Consider the following 22900-nt stretch of genomic DNA (forward strand, 5'->3'; position numbering starts at 1 on the left):
TTTTTAAATTCAAATGCATGACATACTATATGTCAGTTTTTAAAGCATAAAAGAAAACACAAAGAATGGTTTTTATTCCATATGTATTGTGTGTTTTTATACATGTGTGTGTTTTTGTTAATTATTAGATGCATGAATTTGAGCATATTCCACTTTATATTTTACTAACTATAGCTTGCCATGCGTCCTTTTTGTTTTCTTATAAACTAATCAAATTTTACAATGAAAAAAAATTAGAAACATATATATATATATATAGTATAGTATTGTAGTTGGTTGGTTTGGCCGCATGTAAAATTAAACACTAAGATGAAAATAGGAGTTTTATTTCATATTGTGCATAAATATATATATTTTGTGTGTGCTTTTTACTATAATTAGATATTTATGTATATATTTATTTTAATTCGCTTGTTTAGAGCGGGTCAAGTTTGTTGATCTAGTGACCTTTATAATAAATTGTTTCTTTCTTTTTTGATATACTTTTGTGATTGCCATTATCTTTTTCAATTCCACCTAATACTCTGATGCTTAATATGCTCTGAAATCTTCAACCACTATCTTGCTAAAGCCTAGCTCCATTGCAAAACTATGCTGGACAAGGCAACCAGCCTCTCAGCCGTTGGTCATCATATCCTGCGCTTGATACCTCAGTATCTAATATATTCCCTAACTTTCAAAGATTTCCTTCAACTGGGTATATAGAGAAGCTCACCATGTTGTTCATACTCTAGCTAAGTGGTCCTTAATAGATATATATATATATATATATTCTTTTTCTTTTTCTTTCTTTAGGCTCTTTTGACCTGGGGTTCAGCCCACCTAATTATTCTAATCTCGTCTTAGTGGAAGCTGCCTAGACTGTGTTGTTGTTGTTTCTTTTTTTGGTAATAAAGTTTTATTTTCAGAAAAAAAAAAATGACATTAAAAGTATTGTCATACTCGTAAACAAGGTAACTCTCAGTAACACATTTTTCATTCTCACCAGATCTCCTAAAAATGTCCCTCCTGATCTCCTAAATGTATATCATGATCATGAGATTTTGCCTCTGCTTAATTTAGTCAAGCTATGTTTTTTATTCTCACCAAAAAAAAAAAAACCCTTTGAAATTATTAAATATATTTTGATAGTTTAATTTAACCCTTAGAACTTTCTTTCTTATGTTAACAATGTTACTACGTTTTCTTTCTTGTATACAAAGCTCATTGACTTAATCAGTTAAAACCGTTAAAATAAAAGGAACAATTTTGATCTCTTTAATTAATTAACTCACAAGTGAACTCACAAAAATATTTACAAAAAATTAAGATCGATGTTTAAATTAATAAAAATGAGGGATTATTCCAATTTTATTCCTAGATTTTGAATTATTTTTTAATTTTATAAAATCCCTAGACTTTGATTGAGAGTTAGTTTGGTCCTTGCACTTTTTAGAATAATTAACCTTTGAACATTAAGTTAATTTATGACATTCTTCTAAAAAAATTAATTTATGACAAATCAAACCTTTTGTTATTATTTTCTATTAAAGTTTAATGGATTTAATTACATATATAATAAACATAGGGAAATCATGTGTATATCTCGTAATTAAATATGTTAGGTTTTAATGGAAAATATTAGCACAAAAGCTTTCCTTTTTTCTTTTTTTTCTTTTTTAAGATAGAATTAACACAAAAGCTTGATTTGTCACGAACATAAACATAATGTCCATGGCCTTAATTATTTAATGACAAAGTTTGACTCTAACCACCAATAGAAAGTTGATATTTGTTATTATCATGTGCAATATACTTGACTCACTTAACCCAATTAACAAAGTGGATCATATAAATTACACATGGCAAGACACATATTATCTTAATTTCTATTGGTGGTTGAGCCAAACATTTTCCATTATTTGAATTGAAAATCAAAGATGCTTACATCAAATTTTAAAAATAATATGAGTAAAAAACTACTAAAAATAAAGAGAATAAATTTTGGCTACAAAATTAGTTAGAGTATTAGACTTTAATGCATTATAAGAAATAACATGTGTCATTGTTACTCACAATGCACATAACTCACTTAAAATGATTGTATACAATTACTTAAGTGTGGTTTAGTAAATTATGTGCAATACATATGACAGCGACACATATTATCACCCTATTACTCCAACCAAATTTTTAGACAAACTTTGTCCTAAAAATGAAAATGAAATTTCCTTCCACGTCAGTTTAAAAGAGATTCTTCTAATTTCTTCAATATATTACGTGGGTATTCATATGCATTCAAAGGTATTTTAATCACATAACTTATTAAATTAATTATTTAAACTAGTGACGTGGAAGGATATATTTTAATCATATAATTTATTAAATTCATTATTTAATGGATCATGAGATTAAAAGTATATGTGGATGTAGGGACCAGATTTGAGCACTTCTACGGGTTGAGAGAGTGAACCCAAGCCCAACTTGCCCTTCAATGAATTTATAGAGAGTGGGCTCAAGAACTAGGCCCTAGCAAAGAATGCAACTGCCCTACATGGTTGCATGTGGGCTTAACAACCTAAACATGAATTGGGGTACACAATAATGCTCCTCGGACTTGTCTTCCGGAGCTTGGAGTTCTTATTATTTCTTTGAAGATTGGTTACAAGGGTTGAGAGAATACAAGTTGCTATAGTACTTCTTAATGCGGATTTTCTGTCCCCCTTTCAAGAGAGACTCCTTACATTATATACACCTCTCTCAACTGATCCTAACCCTACATTCGTTGATCAGCCAGGCCACCACTTGAGAGCCTGTCTCATCAGCCGCATTCTCATTCCTCTTGTGAGTTGCAGCACCCAAGACAGCACTGTTCAGGAGTCATATTCCCATTAATGCGGCCAGGACGTTAGTTGAGGGCATTTAATGTGGAGGTGACAGCTCGCCTTAGACTTGCTCCTTCACCATGCTCCCGTCGCCGACGCGTGGCGCTTGCCCTTTTCTCCTCGGATATTCAAGAAGACACCTCTTTGGTAGAGTGGTGCTCGTGTACTTCTGAGGTCTCGGATGTCCGAGAACGGGGTCGTCCTCGGATATGTTCCTTGGGGGCTGGACACCGTATTTTCATCCTCGGACCCCACATGCATCCTCGGCACGGGCCTCTAGGCCTAGTTTGAGGTGGGCCGAGGCTGCCTGATTTTCTGGCCAACAGTGGATATATTTTTATTTATACAAGTTTTATTTATTCAAGTTTTCACTGTCATTTTTTTTATATCACTTTTTAATGTTATTTATATTAAGTACACCTTTAGACATTATTTTAAGATATTTCTTTCATTACATTTTTCACATAATAGTGTCAGATTTTATTTACAATAAGCGGGAGAAAAACAAAGATTTGAATAGAAGTTATATTATTAGAGAAACCTAGCACTAACATTGTCATTGAGCTCTCACGTGAATAGAGTGATCAAACAATTGAACTACTTTTCTATTATATAAGTCCTTTAAAGAGAGAAAAAAAAAATTCTTAAAAGGTACAGCATCTCTTTTATATTCTCTCCATTTTCTCACCCAATATAGGGAGAAAAATCCACTTTTGTATTTTACCAACTTTTTCAAGTATCATTTCCAATTTTATTTATTCTTTCTTTATTTTATTTAAATATTATTTCTTTATTTTTTTAATAATATTTTTGAAATCTAATTCCATTTTTCTTAGATTTTTATTAGTACATAGAGAGAGATGGGCAACCAAAGAACGACATTCATCGTGACACTGAGCCTATCCCCTCCACTGCCATGCTCTTCCCTAAACCATCCTAATTGCAACAATGTCTCCATTATTGGATTGGAAGATGGCTAGGTAGTCGGTGTTCACCATGACTGCAACAAATGTCAGAGTTGTTTTTGTTAGTGTTGGTGTTGGTGCTATTTAATCGGATAGATGGTGAGAGAAAAAGAGAGAGAGAGAATTGAATATTAAAATGTGCTAATTCAATATTTTAATATCAAATATTTGTTTAATATTTGATGTGTTGTTTTGTGAATTTACTCCCCGGAAAGTAAAATAAAACCACTACCCATAGTCTCATACTAATTAACTCAAGAACAATACTGAAGATTTGCTCAAATTATTTGTTATGAACATAATGGTTTCTAATGGGGATAGATGAGAATTGTATGAGAATATATGAGAATTATAGAAAAACCAACTTAATTAGAGAAATATTAAGAAAAGAAATGCACTAAGCAGTAAGCAATCAATTGTAACTAACTAATAATAGGCATATATAAAGCTATTCTATTGGCCCACATGCTATTATTCTCTATATAAATTAATAATTCTAACATGTGATAAATACGATTAACATACTTAGAATCGTAACTAACGAATTAACTAAATAATTAACTAAATACCTAACTTTTTTTTATTGCTAAAAATATAAATCCCTAACTAACTAAATACAACCTTATAACAATTATAATCAATACAGTTCCTTCACCACCATTCAATAAAACTCTTGCTCTTGCATAAAAAAAATAAATAATAAAATAAAAATAAAAATAAAACTCTTGCTCCAAATTACAGTCTTCTTTTTATTCTTGTAGGATTAATAATACAAAGGGACAATAATTCAATAAAGCAAAGCAAAAAAGTGAACATATATAACGGGCCAAAGTAATTTTCGTCGGCTCTCTTCAAACCTCTCTCCTCCGCAAAATAATCAACAAAAGCAGCCGCAGCCGCAGCCGCAGCCGCAGCCAAAGCTGCCGAAACCTCTCATTTTCACTGTACCAGAGAACCACCAGGTCCTCTCTCTCTCTCTCTCTCTCTCTCTCTCTAGATCCGTAAGCAAAAGTTACTGATTGTATATATGTAATTTATTTGTTTAATTAGTAACGAAAATGTGTGTTAGGCAAATCGATTTGGATCAACCATGTCTATGTGGTCAATTCTACGGCGAAAACTCGCTACCCAACCCTCCTCCTCCTCCTCTGCTTTTGTATGTTCAAAATTTTCATTTCTGATTCTTTTTTTTTTTTTCCCCTCAAATTTCAAAGCTTTTCCTTAAATTTGTTGTGCGCTTAATTATTTATTTATAGGTTTTTGGACGCTCAACCTCAACGCGTGGCTACTCCACTACCAAAGTGAAAGAGGTTCGTTGAATCAATATTTTCAATGTGTGTTTCTTTATTTGCTTTTTGTGAATTATTATTTGATAGCTCTTTGTTATTATCATAAATTGTGTTATGCTATAAACTGCACAAGAGCTTGTGCCTTTAGCTGATGATCATTTTGACTTACTACGTGTCCCCCTTTCTTTGCCAAGAGAGACATGGTTGTCAGAGTGAAGTTATGTCATAGTTGTCAGAGTTGTTTGCGAGAATAATTAGCAGTAGCCAGTTGCGGCTATCTACTCTAAATTATAATATAGGGTCATTTGCAATGTCCACTTAAAATATAATATTTTGCATGATTTGAGATTAATATATATGTGATTTCCATGCTGCCAGTTGGAATCAAATAGTAAAATCGCCATTAAAAACTGTAGGGTCATTGGCTCCTCTCGATGTTTCCAAAAGAGACATCTAGAGTTCAAATTCCCTCCTTCCCTAATTGTAACTATTGAATTTTAAAATAAAAAAAAAAGTTGATAAATTAGTGAGCTAATTGAGGTGGACGTTGCAAATTAATGAGTTCGAATTTTTTAATTTCGACACATTAGTGCACTCCACCACCCAACAAGCTACTAATCTTTTAGTTTTTGGCAGATGGTTGGGTGGGAATTGTTTTTAAATTAGGGTGTTGATGGTAAAAAAATTGTTCTTTAGTTTAGGGTGGACATCTATATTTAGCTGTAAATATTAACTTTTTTTTTTATAGCAAGTTTGATTTTTTTTTTTTGGTCAAAAAAATAAGAAGAAATCACTGTAGAAGCTTGCTTGTTCTCATTATATTCGTTTCTTGAAATCGTGCTTTGTCATCGTTCACAATCATAACTTCTTACTGGTTTACTTTACAAACATCTTCACAGGCATTGCTTCTTGGTAGAGGCTCAAAAATTGTGGGCAATGTTGGTCGGAATAGTTTTCTTGGTAATCAAACTATAAACAACTGCTTTGGCATGTCAAGTTGGGATGAAAGATTATTTGGATAACTGAGTGCCTCTTTCGTTAATTCTTTTGCACTACATGTGATTACAGGTTGTCCAGTTAGCTCAAAGCCATTAAGGTCAGCTACATCTTCCTTGCTTAGAATTTTGCCTAATTTCCCACCCCCCCTAGGAATATGTTAAAATGTTAAGAATGTGGGAAAGAAGGAAATGATATGTGCTATGGTTGAAGCTAGTCTGATTTCGTCCTTTGAAATAACTTTACCCTTTCTAATTTCCTTAAAATCTTGGTCTACAGGGAAGCTGTGTCATTTTTTCAAAGAGATTCTCCTATCCATGTACAGAATAGGTCATTTTCTTCTGATAATGGTACAATAACCTTCATAATCTTCTAGAGCCTTTTCTTGATTTTGACGCATGTTATATATCTTACTGAACATTTGTTAACTCAAGTAATTCTACGTATGTCTCAAGGTGATCTGGTTGATGCTGTTGTACCCTTCATGGGTGAATCCATAACCGATGGCACTCTAGCAACATTTTTAAAGAGTATGTCGTTCTAGTTTGACTGTGTTGGAATGCCCTTGTTTTAAACCTTATCTTGTGTTCATGTATGTGAATAGATTTTGTGTACATAGATACTTTGAATCTCTCATGTGACCCATTGTTGATAAATTGGGAGCAGAACCTGGTGATCGTGTAGAAATTGATGAACCTATTGCTCAAATAGAAACTGATAAGGTATACCTTCTACGAAGTTATTCTAATATAATTTTTCCATACTCTGCACAACCATTTTCAAGGCTTGTGATCCATTCTAATTGTTTTATATATCTATAAAAATAGGTGACAATTGATGTGGCTAGTCCTGAGGCCGGTGTTATCCAACAGGTAATCAGATGGAATTCAGTATGCAATGGTTGAAACCTATAATATACAATTAATTTGAATCTCCTTCTTGGATTCATAGGTATTTTGTATTTGTAATGTTGGTCTTTGTAATTCTTTCTGTAGCTTGTTGCCAAAGAAGGTGAAACGGTGGAGCCAGGTACCAAGATAGCTGTTATCTCAAAATCTGGTGAAGGTGTATCAGAATCACACGTTGCTCCATCAGAGGATGTGCCTAGCCAGGCTGCTTCTAAGCCATCTGCAGGAAAGAAAAAAGAAGACAAGGAAAAGCCTAAAAAAGAAACATCTCTTCCCAAGCCTAAAGCTGAGACTTCTCCTCCTAAGCCTAAAGCTCCTTCTCCACCACCCCCTAAGGCCTCAGCAACAGAACCTCAGCTTCCTCCAAAGGAAAGGGAAAGAAGAGTAAGTCTTGGGATCTTTTATTATCCTTCTGTTTAGTTTTGAGTTTAGCAGTTCTTTTGAAAGCTTAGAATAGTCTACTTTTGTTGGTCTTCCTTATTCAATTTGTTCCTTTGGTACTTTGTAACTAATATTATTTCAGGTTCCAATGACAAGACTGAGGAAACGTGTTGCAACACGTTTGAAAGACTCTCAGAACACATTTGCTATGCTGACTACATTCAATGAAGTTGATATGTAAGCCTTTTGTCCCTAGCTTTTAATCAATATGGCTGATTTTGGAACTTCATGGACCCAATTACCTGCTCTTTCTACTGAATTAGTCCTGGTAACTAAATTGTCTGTTTTATGGTCAATGCAACTATAAATTTCTTATCAACATAATGCGCTGATATGAAATGCATAACTTGATTTTTATTATTCTACCTAAAATGCATCCTTTCCCATATGATATTCGAAATATTATGACATATTGCCTTATGTATTCCCCTTCAACAATGGTGCTATGTGTTTCAGGACTAATCTGATGAAGCTCCGTTCCGAATATAAAGATGCTTTTGTTGAGAAGCACGGGGTGAAGTTAGGTCTTATGTCAGGATTTATTAAAGTATGTCTTACTTATAAAAAAAGGGGTTTATTAAAATATGTCTTTGTCATATGTGATTATTCAGTACCTTGAACCTTCTCATGTACAGACGCAAACATGTCTCCATGCATGTTCATAACAATGATCTCCAATGTTGCTTGTCTTGTTCCAGGGTGCAGTGAGTGGGCTCCAGAATCAGCCAATCGTCAATGCTGTCATTGACGGGGATGACATCATCTATAGAGATTATATTGACATCAGTATTGCTGTTGGTACTCCAAAGGTCTGTTACTATTCCAATTATTTCAAGTAGGTAGCAATTTGAGAATGGAGTGTATGGACATGTTTTGGTAATTGAGACAATCCATTGACAGTCTTGGACCTATTTAGGAGGGCTGAGGCTTCAAACTAGAGTTTCGTCATTTTTTTTTATTTTTTTTTTTGGGGGGCTGAGATATGGCCAACATTAACTCGTAACTTAAGGTTATGATGTTCATGTGTAAAGGCTTATGTATAAAATTATTTGTTTTCCATGATAGAACTGTAGGAAAATTATTTTAAACCCTATAATTTAAGGGTGTAACAAATTAAGACCAAAAAAAAAAAGCAAGGTTTTTTCAAATTGAGATTACCCAACAACCATTTAGTCCACAAAAAGGGTGGGGAAGGCTAATTTAGTAATTAAGAAATCATATCAACTTTAGTGGGAAAGACTAATTTGGTAATTAATATCATTGCCCAATTTTGAAAAAACCTCGCTTGTTCCGCTTAAATCTGGAGGTTTGACTTGTCATTTTTTGATACCTTAGGGTTTAATTTGTTACTTTTTAAAACCTCATGATTTGATTTGTTACTTTTGAAACTATAGGGCGTAAAATTAACATTTCCCCAAAATTATTGTGTAACAAAAGAATATTTTGATCCATGTTCATGATACAAAAGAAATATTTTATTGCATATTAGTTTTATAGAAAAGGTATTTATCTTTATTTTGAGATACATTTTTGTAAAAAATTGACTAAAAAATTTAGGGATTTACAAAATATTTTATCTCAACCCTAATTTTGGCTGGTACAGAAAGAAAGAAAAAACAAAATGAAGAATCTCCTTCTCATTATAAAATCTTTCAATGCTATTTTGAGTAACTTCCAATTTGAACTTCCATTCTTCAAAATTTTAATTGCTATGACTACCATCCTAATTTTAGCTTTTTAGAATTGAGTGGGAGTGGCATTTTTTTTTTTTTTTTTTTTTTTAGGGGGAGGAGTCCATACTGGTGCTGAGCCATAGATTAAGTTTGCATCTTAGCACAATGGTTGGTGTGATGTGGAGACAAAATGGTAATAAAAAAAGATGAAATAGTAATGAGATCATGTGTGGCCTACTTTTTAAAATTAGACAGAAAAAATGAAGCTCATTACAGTGATTTAGATTGCATCTTAGCATAACTCTTTATTAGTTGGTTATATGTTTCTTTTCATTTTATTTTTTAAATCTTGGATTAATGGTATCTGTACAAAATTACAAATATTCAATCTGCCCTCACTGCTACATCAAGTTGCATTGTGCTGGTTATATCTAAATTGGTTGCTTCCACTGAGTTTTTGTAGGGCCTTGTTGTTCCGGTTCTCCGCAATGCTGATAAAATGAACTTTGCTGAGATTGAGAAGGCGATCAACACCCTTGCAAAGAAGGCAAATGATGGTTCTATATCAATTGATGAGATGGCTGGAGGCTCATTCACGATATCTAATGGTGGTGTCTATGGAAGCCTTTTAAGTACCCCAATCATCAATCCCCCTCAGGTATGATGCTGCATTAACCCCTTCTCCATGCATTTTGTTCTGTTAATAAGAGGATTTCTCCTTGTGCATCTCTATGCCTGAACAAATTAACTTTCTTATAGACAACCTCATAAACTCAGCTGAATGCAGGCTTGGCCATCTCAAACACTCTTTTTTAAGAACTTGTCCACTCTTTCCTGTATTTTCCATTTGGAAAAATTTAGGAATGAAGAATCTATATCAAAATATAAGAAAAACTACTCTTGGAATAATGGTAGCCATTGCTATTCGCTTTGATACATTGCTGTCAATAAGATTGGTGGATCGGTTGAAAGGAATGAAAAGAGAGGGATTCAAACCCTTGGTAAACAATAGCCTACAAGGGACAACAGATATATCAGATCTAGGTCCTAGATATTGTGTACTATAGTCATTTTTGAAGTATAAAATTGATGCATGCTTTATAGCAGTTCCTTGGTGACTTTAATTACTCATGAATCTTAACTCTTATAGTCTTATTCATTCTGTGGTTTATTTATTTATTTGCTTTATTGGCAGTCGGCCATCCTGGGCATGCACTCAATTGTGAACCGTCCGATGGTTGTTGGTGGGGAAATTGTTTCAAGGCCAATGATGTACATCGCCCTAACATATGACCATCGACTAATTGATGGAAGAGAGGCCGTCTTCTTCTTACGTCGTATTAAAGATGTCGTGGAGGACCCTCGGAGGTTGCTTCTTGATATTTGAGGATGCCACAGGCAACTTTCTGATACCCATTTCCTGTGATGTTGTAGTAAGTTTTGGGGAAGCATTAGAGAATAAGGATTTAACATCCTTAAATTGACTTTAGTGGGGGATTTTTCAGTTGTAACCCGTCAGCATTCAATACCGGTACCGGCGTGGCGTATATGAGACTTGTTATATTGTATTCCTTGTTCGAGTTTAAGCTTCTTGATTAGAGCCTGGCATCTTTCTTCTCTCTTGCATTGTAGTATTTTACCCTTCGTACAACATTGGTTGTAACCTCCTTTCCCCACACCCTCCTTTTTTTCTTTTTCTTTTTCTTTTTTACTTTTAAAATCTAAACTACAAAAAAATAATGTAAACGAGTAAATTCAAGTGGTCAACTTGAAAGATGGCATACAATTAACTTGATTTCTTTCTATGCTTGCTATTGCCTTAATTTCTGGCTGCATAACATGTCAGACATTTCATAGGTGAGTGCCACATAGCTCGATTCAACTACAAAAGTATTGGAATCAACTGCACTAATCTGAGCGTCAACCTAACTGAAAAAGTTTGTTGAATACATCCACACTTTTCAGACTCTTTGTTCTTTGTGACTGATATTTTGTGACAAATGTGTATGTGGAAGGTTAATGAACTGCGGTAATAAGATTGGCTTTAAATTTTAAATCTCCTAGGACACTATGTGAGCCAGTGAATGCATTAACAGTTAAATCTGACCAAGAATTCACATTTCATAAGACCTAGGGGTGGGAGTCTAGTGGTCAAGCACCTCGTCTATTGCTTTAACACTTGAGTTCGAGTTGTGCGGGATACGGTGGAAAGTAAAAATGACATGTTACAGTGGGACTTAACTTGTTACGGTGCAGGATATGGGCTTAACTCGTTACGTAGAAAGTGACTTGTTCCCAAAATCGCACATTTCATTTTTTTTCAGCCAAAAAAAAAAAAAAAAACATTTCACAGGCTTAACTTGGCTTTCAACAAATTTGGTAAATCTGCTAACCAAAGAATGGGAGACTATAGAGGCTTTTGCTGGCCATAGCATGCGAGATGTGGCACCTGTTACATGCAATAATTTTCCCCAAAAGAACTATGGAGCAACGAGAATCGATTGGAGGATGAGGTCCAAAACTACAATCCAACAGAACAAGAACTTCCCAATTTTTTTAACAAATTGTAAATGGAGCAAATAATAAGTAGGGTGCCGTTACTATCTTTCTTTGGTGTAACTGTGCTAAATCCGATAAAAAGATAACGTCTTCAAGGTAGAACCATCATGGCTGTCCACCCCAAATTGTTGCACCAATCTGCAGGTGAAAATTTTATAACAGAAGCAAGAAAATCACTTGTGTCTTTCGCTGGTAACCACTTATGGGTCACTTTTTTTATTAAATGAGCAGCTATTTTCTCACAGATTATGATAGTTTTTAACAATTGTGACAGAACTCTTACTGGATTAGCTCATATACTTGGAAAACAAAGGATTCATTTTGCATCTTTCAAACATCATTATCCGGCATCATCTTGCATCCATTTTCACCAGTTGTATATTCAGTAAATCGCAAATAATAATATGTGAAACTTCAGACAGCAATGACAAAAGCAAAGCATTGTATTTTATCTCAGATTTCTTGCAAATAGAAAGCGGAAATTACAAAAGACTGGGAGTGAATCGATTAGGACATCCTGGAGTTGATGTACCAAGCATGAATCATGATGGCTTGTAGTATTTTGTTGGTACAAATGGCATTTTTGTGACAACCCCATCATAGGCCTTTCCTCGAATAACTATCTTAACTTTGGTGCCAGCTTTGTGTGATCCCGATTTCACATACCCCATAGCTATATTCTTCTTAAGGCAGGGGCTAAATCCTCCACTGGTGACTTCCCCAATGCCTTTTCCTTTGTCATCTTGAATCTCACTGTGGCTTCTGGGAGGCGGTCCTGAAGAGAAAAACCCAACACGCCTGACAGGTGGACCTGATTCAAGTTGCTTAAGTATCACCTCAGCACCTAGAAAACCACCTTCAGCCCTTCTTCTCTTCCCAATGGCCCATGTGAGTCCTGCCTCTACAGGAGTTACATGTTGTTCCATGTCATTACCATATAAGCAGAGCCCAGCTTCAAGTCGGAGACTGTCTCTAGCACCCAGACCAGTCAACCTTATCTTTCCTTCAGATTTCTCCAAGATTGCTTTGGCAAGATCCAAGGCATTCTCTGAAGGCACTGAGATTTCAAAACCATCTTCACCAGTATACCTGAAAATCTTGAAAACGAGACAAGGATAATCAACTGTCCTTCACAGCTCTCTCCTACAGATGAGAAAAAACTAAGGTGTATTCATTTATGGGGGAAGGTAAGAGCATCAGAGATTTAGACCCCATGCTCTTGATAAAAATTCTTTGTTGTGATGTCAAGATGGATGGGTACAAAACAGAACTTAATCATGCTTCACTCATCTTCTCATTCAACAGAGAAATACATACAAGCCCTGTAATCAATATAGGACTAAACTGAATATAGACAAATTGTCACCATAGGAAAGAAACTGAAAAGAAGCATACCCTGTCCTAGTTAGAAAGCAGTGCACTCCATTGATATCCAACATTCGGAACTCCCCAAAGTAAAACTTGCTCAAGTCTTCTTTTGTCAGGTGCTGAAGAGTTGGAGCAGCCAAAGGACCCTGCAACATAGAAATCAAAGAAGCAATATCTCTCAATCAGAATACATCCATAAGCTCATTTCTTTCCCAAATCATAGCAATATGGTTTGCATGGCTCATACAAATATAAACCAAGTTTCAATTAAACATGAAACCCAGTACCTCTCAGCTGTTGCAATTATAATAACTTTCCAGGACAATTTCATATTTTGATGTCAATTCAACATGAAAGATCAAACCCACTACCTTTCAGCTATAGTATTTATGATATCTTGGTAGGAGAATTTTATTTTCCGATATAAATAAGGAGACATGAAAAGAGGAAGAGAACAAGAAGGAACAAAGAAAAAACAGTGTATAGAGTACTTTTCTGGTTGATAATCTGCTACACATTTGAGCTGGGCCAATCATATCATAAAAAGTCAACCCATGTAATATGAATAAATACAATATAAACCAGAAGGAAATAAGTCCTTGCAGTTTCCTTGGACACTATAACTAGACATACATAAGAACAACTCTAAGTAGCTGAAGGGGAAAAAAAGAGCATGAAAATTGCAGCAGCTGACATTCATATTCCAAGGTGAAAAAATAAAAATAAAAATAAAAACCAAGGCAAAAACTTAAGACATAGGAGAACATGGAAAGAGGATCTAGGATTCACCTGGAGAGCAAGAAGAGACCTCTCATCATGTATGTGCCATGAGACATCCCCGCCTTTGGCCTTAAATGCCTTCATATGCTCCTCAATGTGAGCCAGATCCTTATCTCTACACCCTGCATTGACGACCAGGTATATGTGATTATCCTTCACCTTTGTAATCACCGAATCATCAATTGCTCCTCCCTTTTCATTTGTAAAGACGGTTAGTGTCCCAGCTCCAGGGGCTAACCCAGCAACATCAGCAATGACAAGTTTTTCAAGGAAAGGTATGCAGTCCTTCCCCTTGAGGCTCAACCCACACATATGGGAGACATCAAAAAGGCTACCATTCTGCCTACAATTCAAGGTAGAATCCATGATTGAGTCCTTGTATTGAATGGGCATGCCCCATCCAGCAAATGGCACCATCTTCCCACCATTAGCAACATGGAAGTCATAAAGAACTGTCTTTTTAAGCTCTGCTTCTGCGGAAAAGTATCGACGAGCTACTGTCTTCTTATCGGCCTGAGCAAGACGACGGGTCATTGATTGCCCAAGTTGCCACAAACCCCCTCTCATCTTTACAGAAAGTTCCTGATAGGTGGAATTTGAGGAAATTTCAAATACAGCCCTCAAAAAAAAAAAAAAAAAAAATCCAAATAGTCTCTAATAAAACGCCGATGGCTTCTCAAACAGAAAGTTCCTGATAGGTGGAATTTGAGGAAATTTCAAATACAGCCCTCAAAAAAAAAAAAAAAAAAAATCCAAATAGTCTCTAATAAAACGCCGATGGCTTCTCAACCGAAACAAAACAATCACAAATAATTTTCATTGTCAGCATAACCCATGGTAGCAACATCCATTTCAAAAAATTGCGTGAAATGTTATACTAACTAAATAAAGATATGATCCTCATATGTCATGAAAAACAATAAGCCACCATTGAGTACTGGATATAAAAAAAATTTTAAATTAAAAAAAAAAAAAAGCCAAAAATTCCAAAAGGGTATTTGATGGAAACTAATCAATCCACTGCCATCTATACAGCAATTGTACAAGCTAGTTGGTAGCATTGCACTAAGACATGACAATATTCACCAAAATCGTACATAAATGAGGTTAGTTTTTAAAATCACATAAGCCAATTTGTCTTATAGTTATCGTTATCCCATTCCTATTTAAAATGCAATGCCCTCATTTCAAACATTATCAATGCGTCATTTAATCGATTTAACTCAGATATTATTCAAACACTATGTACCTGAAAAACATCAGGATCTCCTCTCAGCTCAATACAATCCCAAATAATTGTCATTGGGAAGTTTACAAAACCACAAACAGTACCATTGAAATCATAAAATCCAACAAAGAGATAATACCCAATATAAACAATGAGGTTCTTTTGAACAATTCAATCTGAACCAGTCATCTAGATCTCAAAGACTGTTTCTTTACAAGCTTATAAGAGTAAGCAACCAATGAACGTAACAAAATTGGCATAACATGGATGCAGAGATGGCCAATCAAAAAACCCACCTGACAAATAAGATTTGCAAATAAAGAACGAGAAAAAGAGAGTGAGAGAGCACTCACAGTCACAGATGTGAATGTTCTTTGTCCTCCGTTGTTCTAAGAAGAAGCAAATCTGAGAGCCCAAAAGAGCATCCCTGCACAAAATAAAAAGACTGCCTTTTTTTATATATATGTCAATTGTCTATTTATCTTATACATATAATATTAGTAAAATTAAATAAAAAATGTAAAAAGGGTTGGTGGCTTATGTACTATGTAGTGGGTGGGTGGAGGAAAGGGTTTTCTCTTCCGAATAGAGACAGCCAACAATACCACATCGTTAGTCAGTGGTAATGGGAATTATGGGACTACCAGACGAGTACACCTCATCTCACTCTTTCCTTGTTTCTGTTCACATATTTACTTAACATTTACATGTACCATGTTTCATGTGTACTTCATATGTATCTGACGGCTGTTACAATGCAGAATCTAACACAACCAGTTTAAACCAATTAGACAAAAGTACACCTCCAAATTTGTAGGAAAAATGTTACCCAAGTTTGGAATCCAAATTCCAAACTCCCCTGATTGAGGAACAAGTATTCCTAATCGACCATCTTTTTATTTACAATTACATGCTTGGTGAACGAAATATTTCATGCAAATTAAGATAAATGACATATTATTTGATAATTTGATAGTTAAGATAAAAGAATTAAACTCTGAACATTTTCGTTAAAATTGCCAAGAAGTGTCAATTAAGTTATAAGCTTATATATAATTTAATTTATAACATTCTTTAAAATATAAGATTTAAAATGTAAATTCCCACAACTAACTTTCTTGAGATGGACATAATTTCAAGAGTTCAAATGGGGATTAAGTGTACTAATGGTGGAGACGAGTTCAGGAGATCAGAGTCACTGACTGATGACCTATAAGTTCGTTGAGAGATCGCTGTGGGGGCAGAGGAGGAAATAATTGAGTTTATTTATTTATTTGGGAGATCCTGCTTAAGTTGGTGAAGTGCTTTTGGCATGTTAATATTGACCACAATGTCATGTTTGGAGCAACATTTGGCAAGCGAGGATGCGAGATTGTAGTTGGTGGCTCTGTAAATAGTCAAAACAAAGCTATCTAAATAGCTTCAAGTGTATTTCTTTTAAGGTCTTTACCTAGTGCATTATATTAATGATTCTAGAGTCACAAATTTTTTTACAAAATATTTCTCAACAACCAATGTGATAATTTATTAATGGCCATGCTAATGAGTGTCTTTAAGGCATTGGTTAACAATCAATTTTAAGAAAATTTTAACATCACTTTTATGGGAAATGAAAAAAAAATTTCAAAACAATAATTGCTTTTTTTTTTCTTTTCCTATAAAAATTTTCTTTAAATAGATTATTAAACAATGCTCTAAGGGCATTCCTTAACATTTCCCATTTATTAATGATAGATGATAAAATAATATAAGTGGTGATGGACTCAAATAAATACCAATAAGAGTCTACCAACTCAATTGTTATGAAAATTATTGTGTTTATAGCGTTCCTCCCATTATTATAGAGTAACTTCACATAAGTGATAGGCAAATAGCATAAAATATTGTCTAATTGTTTTTTTTTTTTTACCAATTTAGGAAATAGATACTAAAAGGAGTTTGAAATTTCCTACTATGTTAATTAGAATGAGATCATTTAAAGGTGACGTCCACAAATGTAGTTTACTCATGATAACATGATTAAACTCAACAAATTTGTGGTCATATCGTTAGCAAAAGACAAATGAAGTTTAAAAAAAATCACTAATTAGGCTCTGTTTAGATACTGCTTATTGCTAAAAACTGAAAATTAAAAACATTGTAGTAAAATAATTTTTAAATGTGTTAATAGTATCGTGAGACTTAATTTTAAAGTTAGATTTGTTGAAATCCATATTTATGGGTCCCATGAACAATGCACGGGACCCACAGAAAAAGGCCAAACGCAAGCACTGAAACATTTCAGTGCAATCCAAACGTAGGCTTAGCGAGCGAAAAACTAATTCAATCAACTATCTAATATCTTCCCATTAAAAAAAAAATACAATCTTTTAATAAATTTAAAAAACTAATTAAAACTAATTAAAGTTTATTTTATGGGCAAAACTTAGGTACAGTACTTAGGTGTTGTTTCTTAAATTTTCTTCTTAAGATTCAATTATGTGAATTTTTTCTCATAAAATAATAGTGTATTTTTTAGTTAAATAGTCACATAACTAAATTTTAAAATGAAAATTTAATGAACGACACTTTATTTTTCACTTTTGATTGGACTCATAGCGGTCTGGGCCTGATCCATGTTTGTATAACCGCAGTCTGGGTCGGGAAAGGCCCATGACACATACGACAACAAAAACTCGTATGCCTCTAAGCAATAAATGGAAATCATTGAGAAACTTGAAAGCAACAACGTTGTAAATTACAACAGCCAGAAATAATTTCCCAAACCGGAGAAATTTTAGATTCAAAAGCAAGAATCTTTGGAGCCATTCAAAAAATTGGTGGCTTCAGCAAGTGCCATACCCTTACAAGATTCTCTTTCATTCTCTATTACTCTATTCTTGATACTGTTCTTTCTTCTCTCTCTCTCTAAAAACCTTGTCTTGGGTGCTTTTCTATCCATATGAGCTTATCTAAACCCTGAAAAGGCAAGTCATATTTACCTTTGTTTTCAGGTTTTGTTTATATATATATAGTTCTGTGTTTTATTTTGGGAAATGGGTTATGAACAATTATTTGATTTGAGTTTGGTATTAAGAATGATGGATCAAAACTATGAGCTAAAAAATGGGCTCTTGTTAATCTTACGTGTTATGGTATGGACATTTTGTATTTGTCTTGTAAAAACAGGTCAATAAGATAGAACATTTTGTCTGTGTGATAGTGTTGCTCTGAATGACAAATTGACAACTAAGCTGTGTGTGTTCTGGGATCATTTGTTTTGAATTGGGAATTTAGAATCATAAGAATATGATGACTTTTGGCTGCGTACTTTTAGTTTTACTGTGTCTATTTGCCAACTAAGTTGAGGAATTAAGAAGGGAAAGGGATTGCAGTATTATCAAAGCAAACAATAACAATAAATAAATTAACTTTTATTGGACATTAATTTAATTGCATAAGATGTAATCAAGTGGATTAGTTCAATTTTCGTGAACTGGGTCTGCAGAAGCCTTTGTTCATTTTTTCCTCCACTTGTATTTGAAGATCAAATATTTCAATTTAAGTTAGAGAGTCCAAAAGGAGTTGAATGCCACACTTGGATCACTAGTGTAGGATATTTGTAGCCATTTTTCTCATGCCAGAATTCTGTACTTTTTGGAGACTTTGATATAGTCCTTATACTCATTTTGGTGTTTGCTTTTGTCTATTCTTTTTTTAAAGGCGATATTATCATGGTTCAATCATGCTGATGGTGTATGCTCCGGGAGCTATAACGAAGTGCCAGATATATCTAGACTCCAATACATTGCCTCTAGCATCTTCATGCAAGATTACACATGTGAATTCCTTAATTAATACTTCAATCTGTCCCAGCCTGTTAAGGAACCCTTGTAGTAATATACATATGCTGCATAATTCCTCATTTTCTTGGAAAGGCCGTAATCAACTTACAAGTCATCATGTATTGCATCACATTGCTTCAAAGAGATGGCTGGTAAGCGATGTTGCAACTGCTTGCTGAACTGATACATTTTTACTCAATTTTTGGGGTTCTGATTCAGTGCTTAATATATTTACTGTCTTATGCATGATAGTGCCGGTTGGATGATTCCATTCCTGCAGATGATGAATACCGTTCATCACGCAACATAGCAATCAGTTTGTTTAAGCGATTCAAGAATGCTGTTGTGCGGGGAGGAGGTGACAACCTAAAAGTATATTTATTGGGTTGCTTGAACTGTTATTTATTAGGTCAGTTTATAATATAGTTCAAATAATATGTTTAGTTACTTGTGCAGGAGTTCATAAGTGCTGGGGTGAATGCTTATGCACTGGGCTGTACTGATGAAGGATTAAGGAAAGAACTTAATGATCTGAGGGAATCTGGTGTTGAAATTGAAGCAATGCAAAGTTATGGTGGAACCACCAGTTTGAAATCCAAGATTATTTCAGAGGAGGTAAGTCACTTCTTCCTTGTTGAACTTGAACTATTTGTCAAGGCACGAGTCTTGAGCTTAATTACTTTCACAGGATATGTTATTGCCCAAAAAATTATTGTTGTGAAGTTTTTGACAACCTTATTCACTATCGTTTAAAGCAAAGAGTTTCATCTTTGTAGACTGTGGGTTATAGAAGCATGTCCTTGATAAATTTAATCATGAGATAGTATTCTAGATGCAAAATACACCCTTTGTGGGGGGGAAAAGGCAACATTTGTTATGATTTTAGGTGGTCACTAAATCTGATGAATGGTTTTGGAATTGGAATCTCATTTTTATATTTCACAATGCAGGTTGATGAGTGCATTTTCTGGTTGAGCATTATATTCATCACCATCATGTGTACACCACAGCCTACTATTGTAAGATGGTCGTCTACACCTCCTGTGTCAGATGAAGTGAGGCTTCAGTGGAAAGGCTTTTGTGCTATAATAGCAAATGCATACTTTATGAGGGGAATGGCATGGTGTGTTACTTTTTGGCATATTTCATTTCCTCTTTTAGTTGCACAAATATTATCAAGCATTCTTGTATTGTTGCATTTAGGCAGGGAGCTTCCTAAAATGGATGAAGCACTGGCATCTGTCAATGAAATTTTATAGTACTATTTTTCTCGGATATGATAAAGCTACTTACCAGCCAATGATTTTACATTGTTATTACTCTTGCACTTAAACCAGCATCTTTAATATTTTGTGCGTGCATGTAAATTGTAACTTTGCTCATAACCTAACTGCCTGAGCTATTAATTAATATACCATCATTACTTCATTCTGCGACAAAATTAATTCCTCTTGGCATTTTTAATCTGCTTTCAAACAATATTGGCTGATGTATAATGTTAAAACCCTTGGTGGAGGCATACCATTTAGTTAATTCTTTCATATGTTCAATGAAGGCTTCCAGTAAAGACTCTTCAACTAGAGCAAATGGCAGTGGTGGGAAGAGCTGAGGAGCCATCTGTTGTTGCTAGCCGAATGCGATTAGTGTTTAGCACACTTGAGGTTAGCTATCTATATCTGATTTTTCTAATAACTGGAGAAGATCAATGATGACATAAGGTCTACTTTCTTTGATGATTTAGCTTAAGAAAAACATTGAGGCATTAAGCTCTGTACTGATCTATCCTCTGACGAGTAATTTGTTTACATTAAAAGTTACTTTGTGGATGTGATAATTAGGTTCTCTATTCAAATGTGATAATAGATCAACTGCACAAGTGAAAGAACATTTCTCTTTGGTGTTTTATATTGAATGTTCTTTTGATAAATTGATCGGTTTGTGCAGGTGGTGAGTCCACAATGGCCTAAAGTGTAGTGCTCCAGTACTGAGAAAACTCCATTTTCCTAAAATCTGATGTTGGGCTTCCAGTTCCATTTGAAGTTGTAAATTAGTCTATAAGAATCATGTGGAAATTTTATTTTAGAATTAGTAGTAGTAGTAGTTGCTGCTGCTGCTGTTGTTTTATTATTATTATTATTATTATTATTATTATTTAAAAAAAAAAATATTTATTGAATTGTATGTATCTGACGGCTGTTACAATGCAGAATCTAACACAACCAGTTTAAACCAATTAGACAAAAGTACACCTCCAAATTTGTAGGAAAAATGTTACCCAAGTTTGGAATCCAAATTCCAAACTCCCCTGATTGAGGAACAAGTATTCCTAATCGACCATCTTTTTATTTACAATTACATGCTTGGTGAACGAAATATTTCATGCAAATTAAGATAAATGACATATTATTTAATAATTTGATAGTTAAGATAAAAGAATTAAACTCTGAACATTTTCGTTAAAATTGCCAAAAAGTGTCAATTAAGTTACAAGCCTATATATAATTTAATTTATAACATTCTTTAAAATATAAGATTTAAAATGTAAATTCCCACAACTAACTTTCTTGAGATGGACATAATTTCAAGAGTTCAAATGGGGATTAAGTGTACTAATGGTGGAGACGAGTTCAGGAGATCAGAGTCACTGACTGATGACCTATAAGTTCGTTGAGAGATCGCTGTGGGGGCAGAGGAGGAAATAATTGAGTTTATTTATTTATTTGGGAGATCCTGCTTAAGTTGGTGAAGTGCTTTTGGCATGTTAATATTGACCACAATGTCATGTTTGGAGCAACATTTGGCAAGCGAGGATGCGAGATTGTAGTTGGTGGCTCTGTAAATAGTCAAAACAAAGCTATCTAAATAGCTTCAAGTGTATTTCTTTTAAGGTCTTTACCTAGTGCATTATATCAATGATTCTAGAGCCACAATTTTTTTTACAAAATATTTCATGACAACCAATGTGATAATTTATTAATGGTAATGCTAACGAGTGTCTTTAAAGCATTGGTTAACAATCAATTTTAGGAAAATTTTAACCACTTTTATGGGAAATGAAAAAAATTTCAAAACATTAATTGCTTTTTTGTTTTCTTTCTTTTCCTATAAAAACTTTCTTTAAATAGATTATTAAACAATGCGCTAAGGGCATTCGTTAACATTTCTCATTTATTAATGGTAGATGATAAAATAATATAAGTGGTAATGGACTCAAATAAATATCAATAAGAGTCTACGAACTCAATTGTTATGAAAATTATTGTGTTTATAGCGTTGCTCCCATTATTATAGAGTAACTTCACATAAGTGATAGGCAAATAGCATAAAATATTGTCTAATTGTCTTTTTTACCAATTTAGGAAATAGATATATAAAAGGAGTTTGAAATTTCCTAATATGTTAATTAGAATGAGATGATTTAAAGGTGACCTCTACAAATGTAGTTTACTCATTGATGATGCCGAAAAAATCAACAGTGAATTGCACAATGCTCGTACCCTCGCAACGACACCTGCACAGAGAAAAGAGGACCTAACAGAGAGCACCGGTGTAGTGCCGGCCAAATACCCTCCGAAGGTTAAGTTAGAAAGTATGCTCACAACTCTAGAGTGCTAGAGAGGGTTAATTATGCGTACCTCGGCTTATGAGGGTATTGGGGCTTTTATAGTGGCTTGAGATTGACATCCCTTCCTTGATGCGGAAGTCTTTTCCTTATAGGACTCTTCCCATGGAGTCCAAAACGTGATGAACAACGAATAGACGGATCCCCCATTTGCACGGCCCTATATGGACGGACCTGATGTGAACGGGCCGGACACGGACGGTCTGAATTATGCTGGGCTAGATTATCCATAGGCCTGTTGAGCCCCTAGGGAGGGATATTTTGGCCCATTCTCGTAAGAGCCCAAATAGAGTCCTTGCGCTAGTAGGACTTCGGAGATCTGGTATACTTGGTAAAAATCTTCCGCGTAAGGAGGAGACTTGTTCATCACGTTTTGGACTCCA

At 34.4% G+C, this 22900-nt stretch overlaps 3 protein-coding genes across 5 annotated transcripts in view; 2 read left to right on the forward strand and 1 right to left on the reverse strand.

Annotated features, from left to right (window-relative positions):
- The first annotated feature begins 4619 nt into the window (after window positions 1-4619).
- On the forward strand, window positions 4620-10939 carry LOC112031674 (dihydrolipoyllysine-residue succinyltransferase component of 2-oxoglutarate dehydrogenase complex 2, mitochondrial). The gene is made up of 15 exons (XM_024064386.2): window positions 4620-4791; window positions 4899-4985; window positions 5086-5139; window positions 6018-6078; window positions 6187-6214; window positions 6394-6464; window positions 6570-6644; window positions 6781-6836; window positions 6942-6986; window positions 7110-7406; window positions 7546-7640; window positions 7920-8010; window positions 8162-8272; window positions 9600-9794; window positions 10332-10939. The coding sequence occupies exons 2-15, from the start codon at window positions 4920-4922 to the stop codon at window positions 10521-10523; spliced, it is 1437 nt and encodes a 478-aa protein (XP_023920154.2). The 5' UTR covers window positions 4620-4791; window positions 4899-4919; the 3' UTR covers window positions 10524-10939.
- A 1181-nt stretch (window positions 10940-12120) lies between these two features.
- LOC112031672 (aminomethyltransferase, mitochondrial) lies at window positions 12121-15706 on the reverse strand. Of its 2 annotated transcripts, XM_065781836.1 has the most exons (5): window positions 15617-15706; window positions 15425-15498; window positions 13853-14425; window positions 13091-13209; window positions 12121-12784 (listed from the first exon to the last, which is right to left on the reverse strand). In XM_065781836.1, the coding sequence occupies exons 3-5, from the start codon at window positions 14408-14410 to the stop codon at window positions 12238-12240; spliced, it is 1224 nt and encodes a 407-aa protein (XP_065637908.1). In that variant the 5' UTR covers window positions 14411-14425; window positions 15425-15498; window positions 15617-15706; the 3' UTR covers window positions 12121-12237. The 2 variants fall into 2 exon arrangements, with proteins under 2 accessions (XP_065637908.1, XP_065637907.1); XM_065781835.1 differs by lacking the exon at window positions 15617-15706 and having other exon boundaries at window positions 15425-15553.
- A 2076-nt stretch (window positions 15707-17782) lies between these two features.
- Window positions 17783-22900, forward strand: part of LOC112031695 (uncharacterized) — a 17584-nt gene continuing 12466 nt past the window's right edge. The window contains exons 1-7 of one of the 2 annotated variants that reach the window (XM_065781837.1): window positions 17783-18037; window positions 18774-19047; window positions 19148-19267; window positions 19352-19510; window positions 19846-20018; window positions 20451-20556; window positions 20840-21077. In XM_065781837.1, the coding sequence (XP_065637909.1) occupies window positions 18796-19047; window positions 19148-19267; window positions 19352-19510; window positions 19846-20018; window positions 20451-20556; window positions 20840-20869 (840 nt within the window). In that variant the 5' untranslated portion in view covers window positions 17783-18037; window positions 18774-18795 and the 3' untranslated portion in view covers window positions 20870-21077. Of the gene's footprint in view, window positions 18038-18773; window positions 19048-19147; window positions 19268-19351; window positions 19511-19845; window positions 20019-20450; window positions 20557-20839; window positions 21078-22900 lie in introns of those variants that run through there. The other variant, XM_065781838.1, reaches the window with a different exon arrangement.

Source organism: Quercus suber, unplaced genomic scaffold, assembly GCF_002906115.3.
Source record: "Quercus suber isolate HL8 unplaced genomic scaffold, Cork oak 2.0 scaffold_280, whole genome shotgun sequence".
Classification (NCBI taxonomy): Eukaryota; Viridiplantae; Streptophyta; class Magnoliopsida; order Fagales; family Fagaceae; genus Quercus; species Quercus suber.

Coding starts and splice junctions, on each gene's coding strand:
- LOC112031674 (XM_024064386.2), top strand. CDS start 4,920: ATGTCTATGTGGTCAATTCTACGGCGAAAACTCGCTACCCAACCCTCC. Junction 6,987..7,109: donor AGGCCGGTGTTATCCAACAG/GTAATCAGATGG, acceptor TTCTTTCTGTAG/CTTGTTGCCAAAGAAGGTGA. Junction 7,641..7,919: donor ACATTCAATGAAGTTGATAT/GTAAGCCTTTTG, acceptor TATGTGTTTCAG/GACTAATCTGATGAAGCTCC.
- LOC112031672 (XM_065781836.1), bottom strand. CDS start 14,410: ATGAGAGGGGGTTTGTGGCAACTTGGGCAATCAATGACCCGTCGTCTT. Junction 13,210..13,852: donor GGTCTCTTCTTGCTCTCCAG/GTGAATCCTAGA, acceptor TCTATGTTGCAG/GGTCCTTTGGCTGCTCCAAC. Junction 12,785..13,090: donor TGCTTTCTAACTAGGACAGG/GTATGCTTCTTT, acceptor CAAGATTTTCAG/GTATACTGGTGAAGATGGTT.